This window comes from Chionomys nivalis, chromosome 5, assembly GCF_950005125.1.
Source record: "Chionomys nivalis chromosome 5, mChiNiv1.1, whole genome shotgun sequence".
NCBI lineage: Eukaryota > Metazoa > Chordata > Mammalia > Rodentia > Cricetidae > Chionomys > Chionomys nivalis.
In genome coordinates, this window is record NC_080090.1 from 40,795,692 (window position 1) to 40,808,747 (window position 13,056).

The 13,056-nt window shown below is 37.0% G+C and overlaps 1 protein-coding gene across 8 annotated transcripts in view; it reads right to left on the bottom strand.

The window, feature by feature from the left end:
- Positions 1-2,239: 2,239 nt before the first annotated feature.
- Znf385d (zinc finger protein 385D) overlaps positions 2,240-13,056 on the bottom strand; it is an 887,297-nt gene continuing 876,480 nt past the window's right edge. For all 8 annotated transcript variants that reach the window (XM_057769819.1, XM_057769820.1, XM_057769818.1 and 5 more), the window contains 3 exons: positions 4,878-5,056; positions 3,549-3,650; positions 2,240-2,614 (listed from right to left, as the gene is read on the bottom strand). In XM_057769819.1, the coding sequence (XP_057625802.1) occupies positions 2,381-2,614; positions 3,549-3,650; positions 4,878-5,056 (515 nt within the window). In that variant the 3' untranslated portion in view covers positions 2,240-2,380. The remainder of the gene's footprint in view (positions 2,615-3,548; positions 3,651-4,877; positions 5,057-13,056) is intronic.

A 13,056-nucleotide genomic window follows, 5' to 3' on the forward strand; every position in this document is an offset into this window, starting at 1 on the left:
GAATTGCTTCGAGAATGAGCACAGCGGCCTTGTGGGGTGCAGGGCCTGAGATGCAGTGAGTTCAGTGAACAATCAAATAAGAAAATAAACCCAACACAATTAGGAGCTGCTGGTCACACGGTAACAAACTCTGGGTAACTAAGTCCACCTGGCTGAACTAGCCCCATCTGTAGGCAAAAAAGAAATAAATGAAAAGAAATGCTTGCTAGAACAGAAGGCCGTGCTTGGAAAGACCATAAATGAGAAATCACTATATTCAATGGCAGATATGTCTAAAAGATCTTTGTACCAAAGACTGATGGAATGATTATATTTTCATATTCTTGCTTTCCTTCTACTTTCCATGTTTTTCTTTATAATCTTTCTTTTTCTTTCCTCTTTTAAAATGTTGTTTTGGTTATTTGTTAAGTTACAGGTATATATAGCCAACTGTTTTAAAGCTACACTTATAGACAAGTTTTACAGCTAGACACTGGAAACATCCTCAAAAGACCACAGTTAACAGTCAGCACCAAGCACACTATGCATATTCTCTAAATATAAATGACAAGGGCTACACACCTCTCTCTCCAGGAACTCCTTAGTTCTCTATTCCTCTCTGAAGGTCACTACAATTGAGATGAAAGAAGTTCCAGGAAGGCCACACTCAATTCATCCCTATATTTTTAAATAGTCTTTATAAAACCTTTTCAAAAATAATTTTTTTTTATTTTTAGTCCTAAGTCACAGAAGGCTGATGTGTACATATTTTGTTCTTGTTCTCATGTCAAAGGTTATTATTCTTGAATGCAATAATCTGTCTGCATCCGGCCCCATCTTTTCCACAGGGGCAAGCTAGCTTTCTATGGGAAAAAGCACACTGCCTTTATCGCAAATTAAAGGCACAGCTATTTCATGCCATTTGTTACCAATTTAATGATAACATGTAACACTGAGTGGTTATAGAATTATCTCATATAGATTTTCTTTTTATAAGTTATTTTCTTAATCTTTCTAACATATATACAATATACATATATATATATATATATATTCCCCTGATAAATCTTTTTGTTAAGCTAAAACATCAATTACTTTCAGCTCTGTGGTGAATATAAAGGCAGCTCTTATCTCACAATGCCACTAGAGAAATGATGGTCTAGGGGATCTTGCTAATATACTTTGTTGATGTCCTATAATTGGTGTGCAGTGAACTCAGATTAATTTTTCTTGACAGTACTAGTATTTAAAAGTATGCTAGCTGTTTATGTCATGTCAGTAGGGAAAAGATAACAATAAACACAACCAAAGTTCACGCTTACGTCTGTCTTCCTACATTTCTGTTTAAAGCAAAGCCTTCTGCTATGGCTCTAGAATGACATAAAGGGTTATTGCAGATGGCTAGTTTTCTCTGTTTTTGTGAATCTGTGCTCATGTTACAACATCAACTGAGGTTCTGATGGCTTTTTATGTTAGAATAAAGGTTATACTGATTTCTTACTTCTTGCCCTTAACACATGGGATGGTACGTTTTCAGATACACTGCCATTTCAAACACTTGGCTTTCGCCAGCAACGCCTGTTCCGAGTGAGAAAGTAGTATTTGGTGATGAAGTGTCTGTCTTATTGCCTTTCCACCTCTAAGTTTACAGGAGGGGGTGTTGACCATGTGTGCTTGCAGGATACCATCTGATGTTTGCTTGGTTTTTGTTGTTGTTGTTTTCTTTTTTTACTGATTAATAGGTATGAAATAGCAGTTCATTCTACCTTTTTTGCAATTCCTTAAAACCTAAAGGCAAAGATTGAGACACAGCACTATTGTTTGACAAGACATCTACTGTATCTACTTTTGCTTGGATACATACCCAGGAACTGCTATCATAGTCAGAGGACCAGCAAGGGCACTACTATTCACAGTGTTGCTTTTGTTTTTGTTGCTTTTTTCTTTTATATATATATATATATTATAATCTACAGAGTAAATTATTACATATACATTGGAACCAGTTAATGCCCTTAGACAATGTATACTTGTTTTAGAAAGCAGGAAAGACAATGCAGGGGAAACAGGTGCCCAAAAAGCACAGTCACAAAGATTTCAGAAGTTCTAGATACCACTATGAGTCAGTGCTGGAGATAACTTCTAAAACAAACAGTGTTCAAGAAGAATACTTTAATTTGGAGAAAATGCCACGCCTTCCCTCCCCTCCCCCCCAACCCCACCCCCTCACTTTTATTTATTTATTTTTTTAAATAACCTTTTCATTTTACTATCAAAAGTCCTGGCTCTTCAGGTACACTGGAAACTATAAATAAACACTGCATAGTTCTCTTTTGTTTGATTTTAGTTTCATTTTGTTGTCTTAAAAATTATTGCAGTACAACACCTCCTGTTCGGGAATTCAGTAAGGAGCAAAGAGCACAGGAGTGTGGGTGGTCCGAATGGGTCCAGGAGCTGGCCGCAGGAGGGCTGGAGGAAGTGCTGAGGTCTGGAAGAGGGTGGCTGCTGGAGCAGTTCGAAGACTGAAGGGGGAATTCACAGCCACAGCAGCTGCAGCTGCGGCCGCTGCCAGCGGGTTCGGGAGAATTCTGGGAGCCAGTGGCTTTGAAGCTTCTTTTGAAAATACTAATTTTACCTGCAAAGGAAAGCAACTGTTAAAGGATCAAGAACTAAAGCTTTAGAGTTTGTAGTTGAAATCCAGAATGGTAGGCCTTAGGAGTGAGCAGCTACAAAGGGAAGTACTGGTGGAAGGCTAAAGTAAAACGGGAGAGTGTAGAATTGATCCCTTTGGAAAGGTAGAAGACAACTATCCAAGCATGCTAAAGCATCTTCCAGAGATGGAACTCTACAACATTTTTTGCATTTTGGTTAAAATTTATACCACCACATAAGGTCCCTCTTTTGAGGAAAAGTACAGAAGACACTGTGCTAATCAGTATACACTCAGCAAATGTCTTGCAGCAAATACTTGTTCTAAAAATGACAGTAGTCACACCACCATGCTGTCAACTCTAGAAAGAATGGCTGATGTATTGTGAGAGAACATTTTCTAGGACCTATTTCTCTCAGCTTCTAAATGTTCTTCAATGCATCATTATACAAAATCTAAACCATAACCGTGAGGCAGTGTTTTTAAAATAAACTCCGGAGGATATAAAATAACAAACATGCTCAGACAAAATTAAAGAAACACAATTTAAGGACTTAGCCATCTCTGACATCCTTTTTGAAAGTGTTCAATATCATCAAGACCACATTCTAAGTCATTGCTTTCCTAGCTCAAAATCCTCACTTTTCTCAAGTCTTTGTGCTCAGGGACAAATCTCAGCTTAAATAGATAGATGAGCTGAGTATAAAGGTGGAAAACACTGGAAAAAGCCATGTGACCCAGAGTTCCGTTGGTGGAGGCCAAGCTGAACCAGAAATTCAACTGGTTCTAGTTTCCTCAGTATCGTCCATCCATTCTACCTAATAACTGACAACCTCCACCCCAAAAAACCTACAAAACAGACTGTGGGGCACGAACAACTTCACATTCTCTTTTAGGAAGCAGCAAAAGTGTCACTCACCCCTAGTGGATTTGTTGCCTTCTGCAGTTTGTTGTAGGGACTGTATTTTGGTTTGGGGGGCTTCCCAGCAGCTCTGTCTTTGTGCCTTCTGCTGCTAATGTGCTATGGAAAGCAACAAAAATGACAGCTTTCAAAAACACATCTAGAACACGTCCATGAATATTATTTTTACCTGGAGGGAGATGATGCTGATTTCAGGCAAGTTTCACAAAGATAAAAGGAAAGGAGCATTGTACACTTCTGCATTTGGATATTGAAGCCTTTCACACGATCATTTTAATATACTTTCAGCAAATAAAACAATTTTCTCTTCTCCTCTGCTTTTGCCTTATCACAGCACACATCTCCCAAAAGTATTTACAGACAACAGGATGTCTGAAGGAATTTTATGTGCAAATAAACAAACATGCCCAGACAGGCATGAATGAATTTCCATACTAATAGTTATCCTCATATTTGTGCAGCCAAATGCCAACACCTTAAATTCTAAAAATAAATAACTAAGGTGCAAAGCATCATCCATCCACAAAACACAACACAATATGAGGGCGGAATCTTCAGCTGGCAATGTACCACCACATTCTTTAGGAGGCTATTTGGAGAGCACAGTTAGTGCCCATTGTTAGTCATTACATCAACAGGTGGCTGTAGGAATTAGAAATAAAGTACAATGAATAATAAAATAAAAGGACATACAATAAAAGAACAACACAATATGAAATTAGTTGTAGTATAAAACTATCTAAGTATGTTAAAAATAGAACAGTATAGATTGGTCTTCAAAGAATGCTAACAGTTTTCAGTGGAAAACTCAATAGAGAAAAATTCTCATACTGCTGTTTCTCCCAAAGTGCCTACACAGAAACAGACAAATTCATTGCCAACAATTTCCAACAGGTTTTATTTATTTACCATTGCATCTTAGTATTCTCTCAACAACTAAATTAAGCAAATGCTAATTTAAAAACAGTGAACAAAAGATAAATGAGAGTGTGATCAGATGGATGTACTACTTACTGATAGGTGGATGAAGAGGTAGTTGGATGTCTTAGTGAACGAGGGGGCAGATGGATGACTGGAAGGATAGGTAGATGAGTGAGTAGATGAATGGACTGATGGATGAGTGGATGGGAGGTTGCTTAGATGAATGGTAGATTAATGAATGTTTATATGGATGGTTTTGTTGGTAAAAGGACAGGTAGATGAATGAGTTGTGGATTGGTGAATGGATGGACAGGGAGGTAGATGGATGGGAACGAAAGATGTGAGAACAGGAACATACACAGACAGCTCACAGAGTGGCCCCTTGGGCTTTCAGTCTTATGGTACCTGTTTGAGTTGTGTTTCCGAGTTGACATGCACATCACATATTTCACAGTGAAATGTTTTGTTTTGGAGGCCTGTGTTTCCCTTAGTAACAGGTCCTTTGCCCTTCATTCCTGCCCGAGGAAAAGCCTTGATTGTTCCACTTCCATTGCGGGCTTCTAGCATTGTTTTGTGCTTAGTACCTACCAGGGATATTTAGAAAAAAGAGAAAAAAAATATTTAAAAAGGAGAGAAAAATATTGTATTAATGATAACCTTCAAATGGAACACCAAACTTGAGGCTGTACTAAAATACATCTAGGGCACAGTAGATTGTAAAAAACAAAACAAAACAAAACAAAAAAAACATTTTTTAACAAGATGGTATTAAATTATTAGCTTTTTAAAATACTTGATGTCACATATATGTACCATTCATAAGTAGAGTAATTAAATGGTAGGTCATGGGCAAAATTCAAAGGATGTGATTTTGTCTCATTTGCTGTTAATATGACATAAATGATAGCTGATGATAAGGAGTGACCTGTTTGCTAAACGTGGTGTGCACCAAATATAATCAGCTTAGGCATGGTGGTCTCACAACAGTGGCACTAATTAAATACCTACTTCTAGGCAGAATGCAAGCAAGCTTTCCTGTTTCTGTTTTAGGCTCAAAGACGAAGACCAATAGTAATAGCAAACATGGCATTAATTTTCTTAAAATTTTATTTTAGTCTGTGAGCCAAGTGTTTAATAGCCAAACCATTTCTCCAGACTTTTTTAAGTTTTTGAATCCAGAAGACGATGTTGGATCCTCCAGAACTGGAGTTATGGGCAGCTGTCAGTCACTTGACATGGGTGCTGGGAACAGAACTGGGGTCCTCTGCAGGCAGTCTTAACCACTGAGCAATCTCTTAAGTTAAATGTTAACTACCATTAATTCTTGTTTTCTGGGATTACTATTGTTATATATAATTCCAAGTGACAATTTCCCCTCAAAAATTACTTAAAATGTTCCACATTTTTCTAGCTAATAATTCTTTTTGTCCACTCGATGACATGATTTGCTATGGAATTTTATTTTATCCTTTATGATATTCAAATTTTTAAATTTCTCTTCTGTACCGCTTTCTTTCTACTTGTATTTATAAGATCGTTGGTCACTTCTATGAATATAGAAAAAGTGTTTCTGAGTCACATGTACAGAATTCTTGAATATTCAGAAGACGTTTCTGAATCATGTGTACAGAACACTTGAATATTCATAAGATGTTTCTGAATCACATGTAAAGAACTCATGAATATTCATGAGAAAATAATGCTGTGAGCATGATACAGATGACATCATGCTAAGCAAGAGACAAAACCAGCAAAGAGTTTCATAACCACATTTTCCTCATTCAAAAAAAAAAAAAGCATTACTTCAGCAGGCCCATTTCCTACAGCATAGGCTGCTCATGCGGATGATGACTATTCTTAGTGCGCAGCTGTTAAAACGCTTTTGTGCTAAGGAAGAGAATCAGTGTCCTGCAGGAAGAGACGGTGCACAGAGGCTTAATACACAGAGTGGGCTCACGGTGCTGCCTGGGATGCCTCGTTGCTTGTTTTAGGTGATCACCATTGCAGTGCGGAGTATACAAAGGCTTGCATGTCCTCTGAAGATGGAAGAGAGTAGGGGACACTAACGCCCAAGGGAGCAAGCAAGGCATATGTGGGTGTCTATGCAAAAGATGATTTTACAGATATTTTAGACAAAATGGGAAACATTTATGAGGCCATTTTTGGCTAAGGAAGGTGGAACGTATGGGCCAATTCTCATTCTGATTTTCATGAGTGACCTCTCGCTCAGCTTAGCTTCAAATCATTTGTGACTTGGAACTGGTATCTAATATATACAGAGCGCACACACACACACACAAATACACATATGCTCACATTCATACATGCAAGCACAAAATAGAAATCTAAAAATGTAGCAAAGGTGGTATAACCAAGACCTCTACTAAGTGCTCGGCTCTCTGGCTATGATTAAGCCTCAAATACAGATAAACTTTTGTGCAACTTGACCTTTAGCTCATAGCTGCACAATGTCAGTTATTATAAATAGCTACTGTATAGTTTTTATAAGATTTTCAAAATGAACAAGCTGTATTTTCACTAAATGTAACTAAACTTCAAGAAAACAGTATACTCTTAATTTTAAAGCATTTATATATTTGAGAGAGAAAAATGTGCATTAATAATATAAAAATCATAGCTATTAAAAAGTTACCTTTATTGAATATTTAATGCATTTCAGAGGCTATGCTGAAAATCTCTCCTGTTCACTGGCACTAAGAGTTCAGCGCTATTATCATCCCTTCTCTAGGGAGGACAAAACAGGAGCTGAAAGGTCGGGTTACATGAATGTGGTCATAAAGCAAACACCATATGAAGTCCTAGTAAACGGAAAATATATTTCTGGCTATTTTTTCCAAATACCAAGGACTCATAAACCATTAGGGCACAGTTGTATACAAGGCTTTCTTCGGTACACCTTTCTACACAGCAGTATAGCCTTTAAAAAAGATGGTTTTCACTTCAAGTCTTTTGATGGTCTCCACCTTATGCTGTTCCCTACAATCCATGTTGCCTCCCACTCAGCAGAGCTTCATGAATCCTGACATGTGGAAAGTGTGTCTCTGGCCAGTGATGCCATCACTGTTTACAACATCCTATAGCATTTTGTACAACTGAGACCTGCTTCCATGCCTGCTCAGCAGGGCATTGCAAACTCACTTCTGCCTTTGACTTCTCCCCTTCTGAGGAAAAAAAAACCTTTGGAAGTCAGGTGGATTGAAACCTTTGTAAGAATGACGTTGACATTGCCTCCATTTGAAACTCTGTGCCTTCTGAAAGGAGAAACCACAACTTAAACTCATAAGCCATAGGGTTTTCAGAAACCCTTTTATGTGTTTGTTATTTAGTTTGAGATACCTTGGGCAAGCTAAATACTGTTCCAAAATGGGAAGGAGGGGTTTGTCTTCCTCATCGTTCTCTGTTATCCTTGGGGCTACTTTCTCTTTATCCTCCTCCTTCTCCTTTTCTTTTTCTTGCAATTCCTTCATCTCTTCTTCCTATCTTTCTCTAACTCCTCCTCTTCCAAGTCCTCCCTTCTTCCTTCTACTCTTCCTTCTTCTCTGGCTCTGGGGATTGAACCCATAGCCTCACACACACCAGGGAATTACCCCCTGTAGCTCTCTACCTCAGACCTATGAATTTCTTTTTTTGTCTGCTTTGCAAGTTGGATGTTATAGAGAGGAAAAGTGACGGAGATGGGAAACAAAGGCCTTATTAATAAACATTCAGTTGTAAATAATTTCTTAGAAAATCTGGGGAATATCTTTTTAAAAGAAACAAACAGTTCAACCAACTCAAATTTATCAAAATGTGAAAAATGGTTTTTATGCACCAGTACTTTATTTTCTATTTGAGTTTATTTATGATTAGTGCAAGTATCTTAAGGGCATCATATGTTCCATGGAGCACTATGGTGGTCAGCAGACATCTTTGTGGAATCTGTTTTTTTTGTTTGTTTGTTTTTTGCTTTTGTTTGTTTGTTTTTATGTGGGGATTGAAATTAGATTGCCAGACTGGTGTGGCAAGGCCTTTACTTTAACTAATGAGCCATCTCCCTTTCTCTTTCTTATTCAGATGTGAGTTTTTAAAAGATTGGAGAACTTATCTGAAGTGATCATGCATAAAAAGTCTTATGGAATCAAATATTCTTTTAGAAATGGAAATGGTTTTTAATGACAGCACAATGAATAATCACTTATCCAACACAAGGAATTAGAACTACTTCCTTTTTCTTTAAATAATTAGGTTGCACTAAGCATCATAGTCATTGAATTTTCATTACTGATAGTTTCTTTATAAAAGGTTTCTGTAAATGGTGCTTCAAGAACAAAGAATCTGCATATTTTTAAGTGTCTTGATCTAAATTTTGTAAGTGTTACTAAGGTAGTTCCAGAGGGAAAATGTATCCTGCTACAATCTATCTTGGTATAGTCTGAAGTTTTCCCATTTATAAATAATTCCAAGGCTTTGAATTTAATCCCTTAATGTCCATTTACATTCCTGTGTTTAACACCATGTAACTACAATCTCAGTGCTTCACGGAACTGCCAATAGTCATCTAGCTGCTATCTTACTCACAAGTTCATTTCTTAGGGCTATGGATAAACATTAGTCTAAGAGCTTAAAGGGATCCACACAAACAGCACAGTCCCAGATGCTTTTTGGATGTGTTTTCTTAAACTCTTCATTATGTACTGTCTCCCGTGTGTTAAAGAAGAAAAGCACTAGCACCTGTACACTCAAAATGAATGCTGAGCAACACAAGTCCAGGTACTCTTCTTTAAGACTTTTAACTACAAAATTAGTCTTTTGTCATCCAGAATCCCATATAGAATGCATCTTCTATGTTAATTACATTTTACTTTGTCTCTGGGGAAAATGAAACAATATATTCACAAACATCACTAGAATGGCATTCATGGTATCAGAGGACCAACCAATGCCATAAGTGATTAAAATTATAGTACTTCCGATATTTTGACAGAAGGCACCTGCTCCAACAGATGCCATATCAGCAGCCAGATCCCAAGGAAAAGCCCCGACTCTTGAACCACCAACATACTCTTACACCCCAGAACTCTTACAGTATAACTCCAATAGCTCCTTCTCTCATTACCATTCTATTTTTCCCACACCTCCAAGCCTACCAGATCTCTAGCCCCCAACTCAGGCAGAAACCTCCTGCTGAACCACAGATCACTCTTGCCATGAGAAGTTCAGGTTCCAACTTGGCTGGAGACCCTCTATGCAAATCCAACAAAGACAAACTCAGAAATTCTCACCTATATCTTTAATCACCTCAAACACAGGTGCCTAAACACTGGTGTAAGAAGACAATCAACAAAAGCCAAAGCAGTATGTCACCACTAGACCCCACCCATTCTATTACAGCAAGCACTGAGTATTTCAACACAGCTAGAGCATGCAAAAAGCACCTTAAAAGCTACTTGGCAAAGATGATAAATGTCCCTAATGAGAAACAGAACAAATCCCTTAAAAAAATCCAGGAAAATACAAACAACTGGAAAGAATAAGTGAATCCCTTAAAGACCGCTAAAGGTGGGGGGAGGGGCAGTTGATGTAAATGAAATAAACTGTACAAAACCTGAAAATGGAAATAGAGGTCATAAAGAAAACACGAAATGAGGGAGTTACAGAAAGGGAAAATCTAGGTAAGTGAACAGGAACGACAAACACAAGTATCACAAACAGGATACAAGAGTTGGAAAAGAGAATCTTAGGCACTGAATATACAATAGAAGAATGGATAAACTGGTCAAAGGAAATGTTAAATCTAAAAAATCTCTGATACAAAATATACAGAAAATCTGAGACACTATACAAAGACCAAACCTAAAAAATAATAGGAATAGTTGAAAAGTCCCAAAAACATATTCAACAAAATCATAGAAGAAAGTATTCATAACCTAAAGAAGAACATGCCTTTAAAGGTAGAAGAACACTAAAGAACATCAAATAGATTAGAACAGAAAAGAAATTGCCCTCTCCACATAATAAATAAATACTAAACACACAGACAAAGAAACAATATTGAAAACTACAAAGCAAAGGACAAGTAACATATAAAGGCAGACCTATTAGACTTATACCCAATCAATGAAGTCTTTAAAAATCAGAAGGGCCTGAACAGATGCCCTGAAGACTCTAAGAGAATGCAAATATCAGCCTAGATTGTTCTATGCAAGAAAAGTTTCGATTACCATAGATTAAGAAAACAAGATACTCCATGGTAAAGTCAAGTTTAAACAATAACTATGCACAAATCTAGCTCAACAGAAGTAGAAAGAAAACTCCAACCCCAATATGTTAGCTACATTCTCAAAAACACAGAAAACAAGTCATCTCTCACCAGTAAAAGCCTGAGAACAGGAACCACACACACACACACACACACACACACACACACACACACACTACTACTACTACTACTACTACTAACACTACAAACAGCAACAACATAATAATAAGAATTAACAATCATTGGTTATTGATCATTGGTTGTTCTTAATTTTAGTGGATTAAATTTCCCAATAAAAAGACACATACTAAAAGAACAGACGGGAAAACACTATTGATCCTTCTCATACCTAGAAGAAGCATACCTCAACATCAGAGATAGACATTACTTCAGAATAAAGGATTGGAACAAAATTCACCAAGAATGTAGACCTAAGAGTCAAGCTAATGTAGTCATTCAAATACCTAACAAAATAGACTTCAAAATAAGCTAATAAAACTAACAAAAAGACAAAGAGGACATTTAGTACTCATCAAAGGAAAAGTCAACCAAGATGATGTTTTTAAAACTTGACATCCATGCTCCAAAAACAAGGGCACCCATATTTATAAAGAAAGCACTACTATAGCTTAAATCATACACTGACCCTCACATAATTTAAAGTGAGAGAATCAAATACCCCACATTTGTAAATATATATGTCATCCATACAAAAATGAAACAGAAAAATATTGGAGTGAATGGGCATTGTGAATCAAATGGACATAACATATATACAGAATATTTCACCCAAACAAAAGGCGTATCTTTTCTTTTCAGCATCTCAAAGAACATTCTCCAAAACTGACAATGTACTAGGTCATAAGACAACTCTCAACAAGTACAAAAAATTTTGAAATACCCTCCTGCATCTTGGCAGACTACCACGAAGTAGATTTCAACAACAACAGAAACAATAGAAACTCTAAAAACTCATTGAAACTGCACAACTCTCTACTAAATGACGATTGTGTCAAGGAAGAAATATAAAAAAAATGAAGACTTCCTAAAATGTAATGAAAATGGATGAACAACATAACAAAATGAATGGAACCCAACAAAAGTGGCGTTAGGAGGAAAGTTCACAGTACTAAGTGCCTACATAAAGAAACCAAAGAGATTTTATACTAGCAAGTTAGCAATGCACCTGAAAGCTCTATAGCAAAAGGAAGAAAGTACACCCAATAGGAGTAGACAGCAGGAAATGGTCAAGCTGAGGACTGAAATCAATAAAGTAGAAATAAAGAGAACAATGTAAAGAATCAATGAAACAAAGAGTTGGTTCTTTGAGAAAATCAACAAAATGGACAAACCCTTATCCAAAAATATTCACATTAACAAAATCAGAAATTAAAATGAATATGTATGGATCTCCCTTGCTCTTGGATTGGGAGGATCAACATAGTAAAAATGGCAATTCTACCAAAAACAATCTATAGATTCAATGCAATCCCCACCAATATCCCATCAAAATTCTTCACAGATCTGGAAAAGACAATAATCAACTTTATATGGAAAAGCAAAAAACCCAGGATAGCCAAAACAATCTTATACAATAAAGGATCGTCTGGAGGCATTACCATCCCTGACTTCAAACTCTATTACAGAGCTACAGTGTTGAAAACAGCTTGGTATTAGCATAAAAACAGAGAAGTCGACCAATGGAATTGAATAGAAGACCCTGACTTTAGCCCACAAGCCTACGAACACCTGATTTTCGATAAAGGAGCTAAAAGTATACAATGGAAAAAAGAGAGCATCTTCAACAAATTGTGCTGGCAAAACTGGATGTCAATCTGTAGAAGAATGAAAATAGATCCATATATATCACCATGCACAAAACTCAAGTCCAAATGGATTAAAGACCTCAATATCAGTCCAAATACACTGAACCTGATAGAAGAGAAAGTGGGAAGTACTCTACAACAAATGGGCACAGGAGACCACTTCCTACGTATAACCCCAGCAGCACAAATACTAAGGAAATCATTGAATAAATGGGACCTCCTGAGACTGAGAAGCTTCTGTAAAGCAAAGGACACTGTCACTAAGAAAGAAAGGCAACCCACTGACTGGGAGAAGATCTTCACCAACCCCACAACTGACAAAGGTCTGATCTCCAAAATATATAAAGAACTCAGGAAACTAGACCATAAAAGGTTAATCAACCCAATTATAAAATGGGGCACTGAGCTGAACAGAGAATTCTCAACAGAAGAAGTTCAAATGGCCAAAAGACACTTAAGAACATGCTCAACTTCCTTAGCGATCAGGAAAATGCAAATC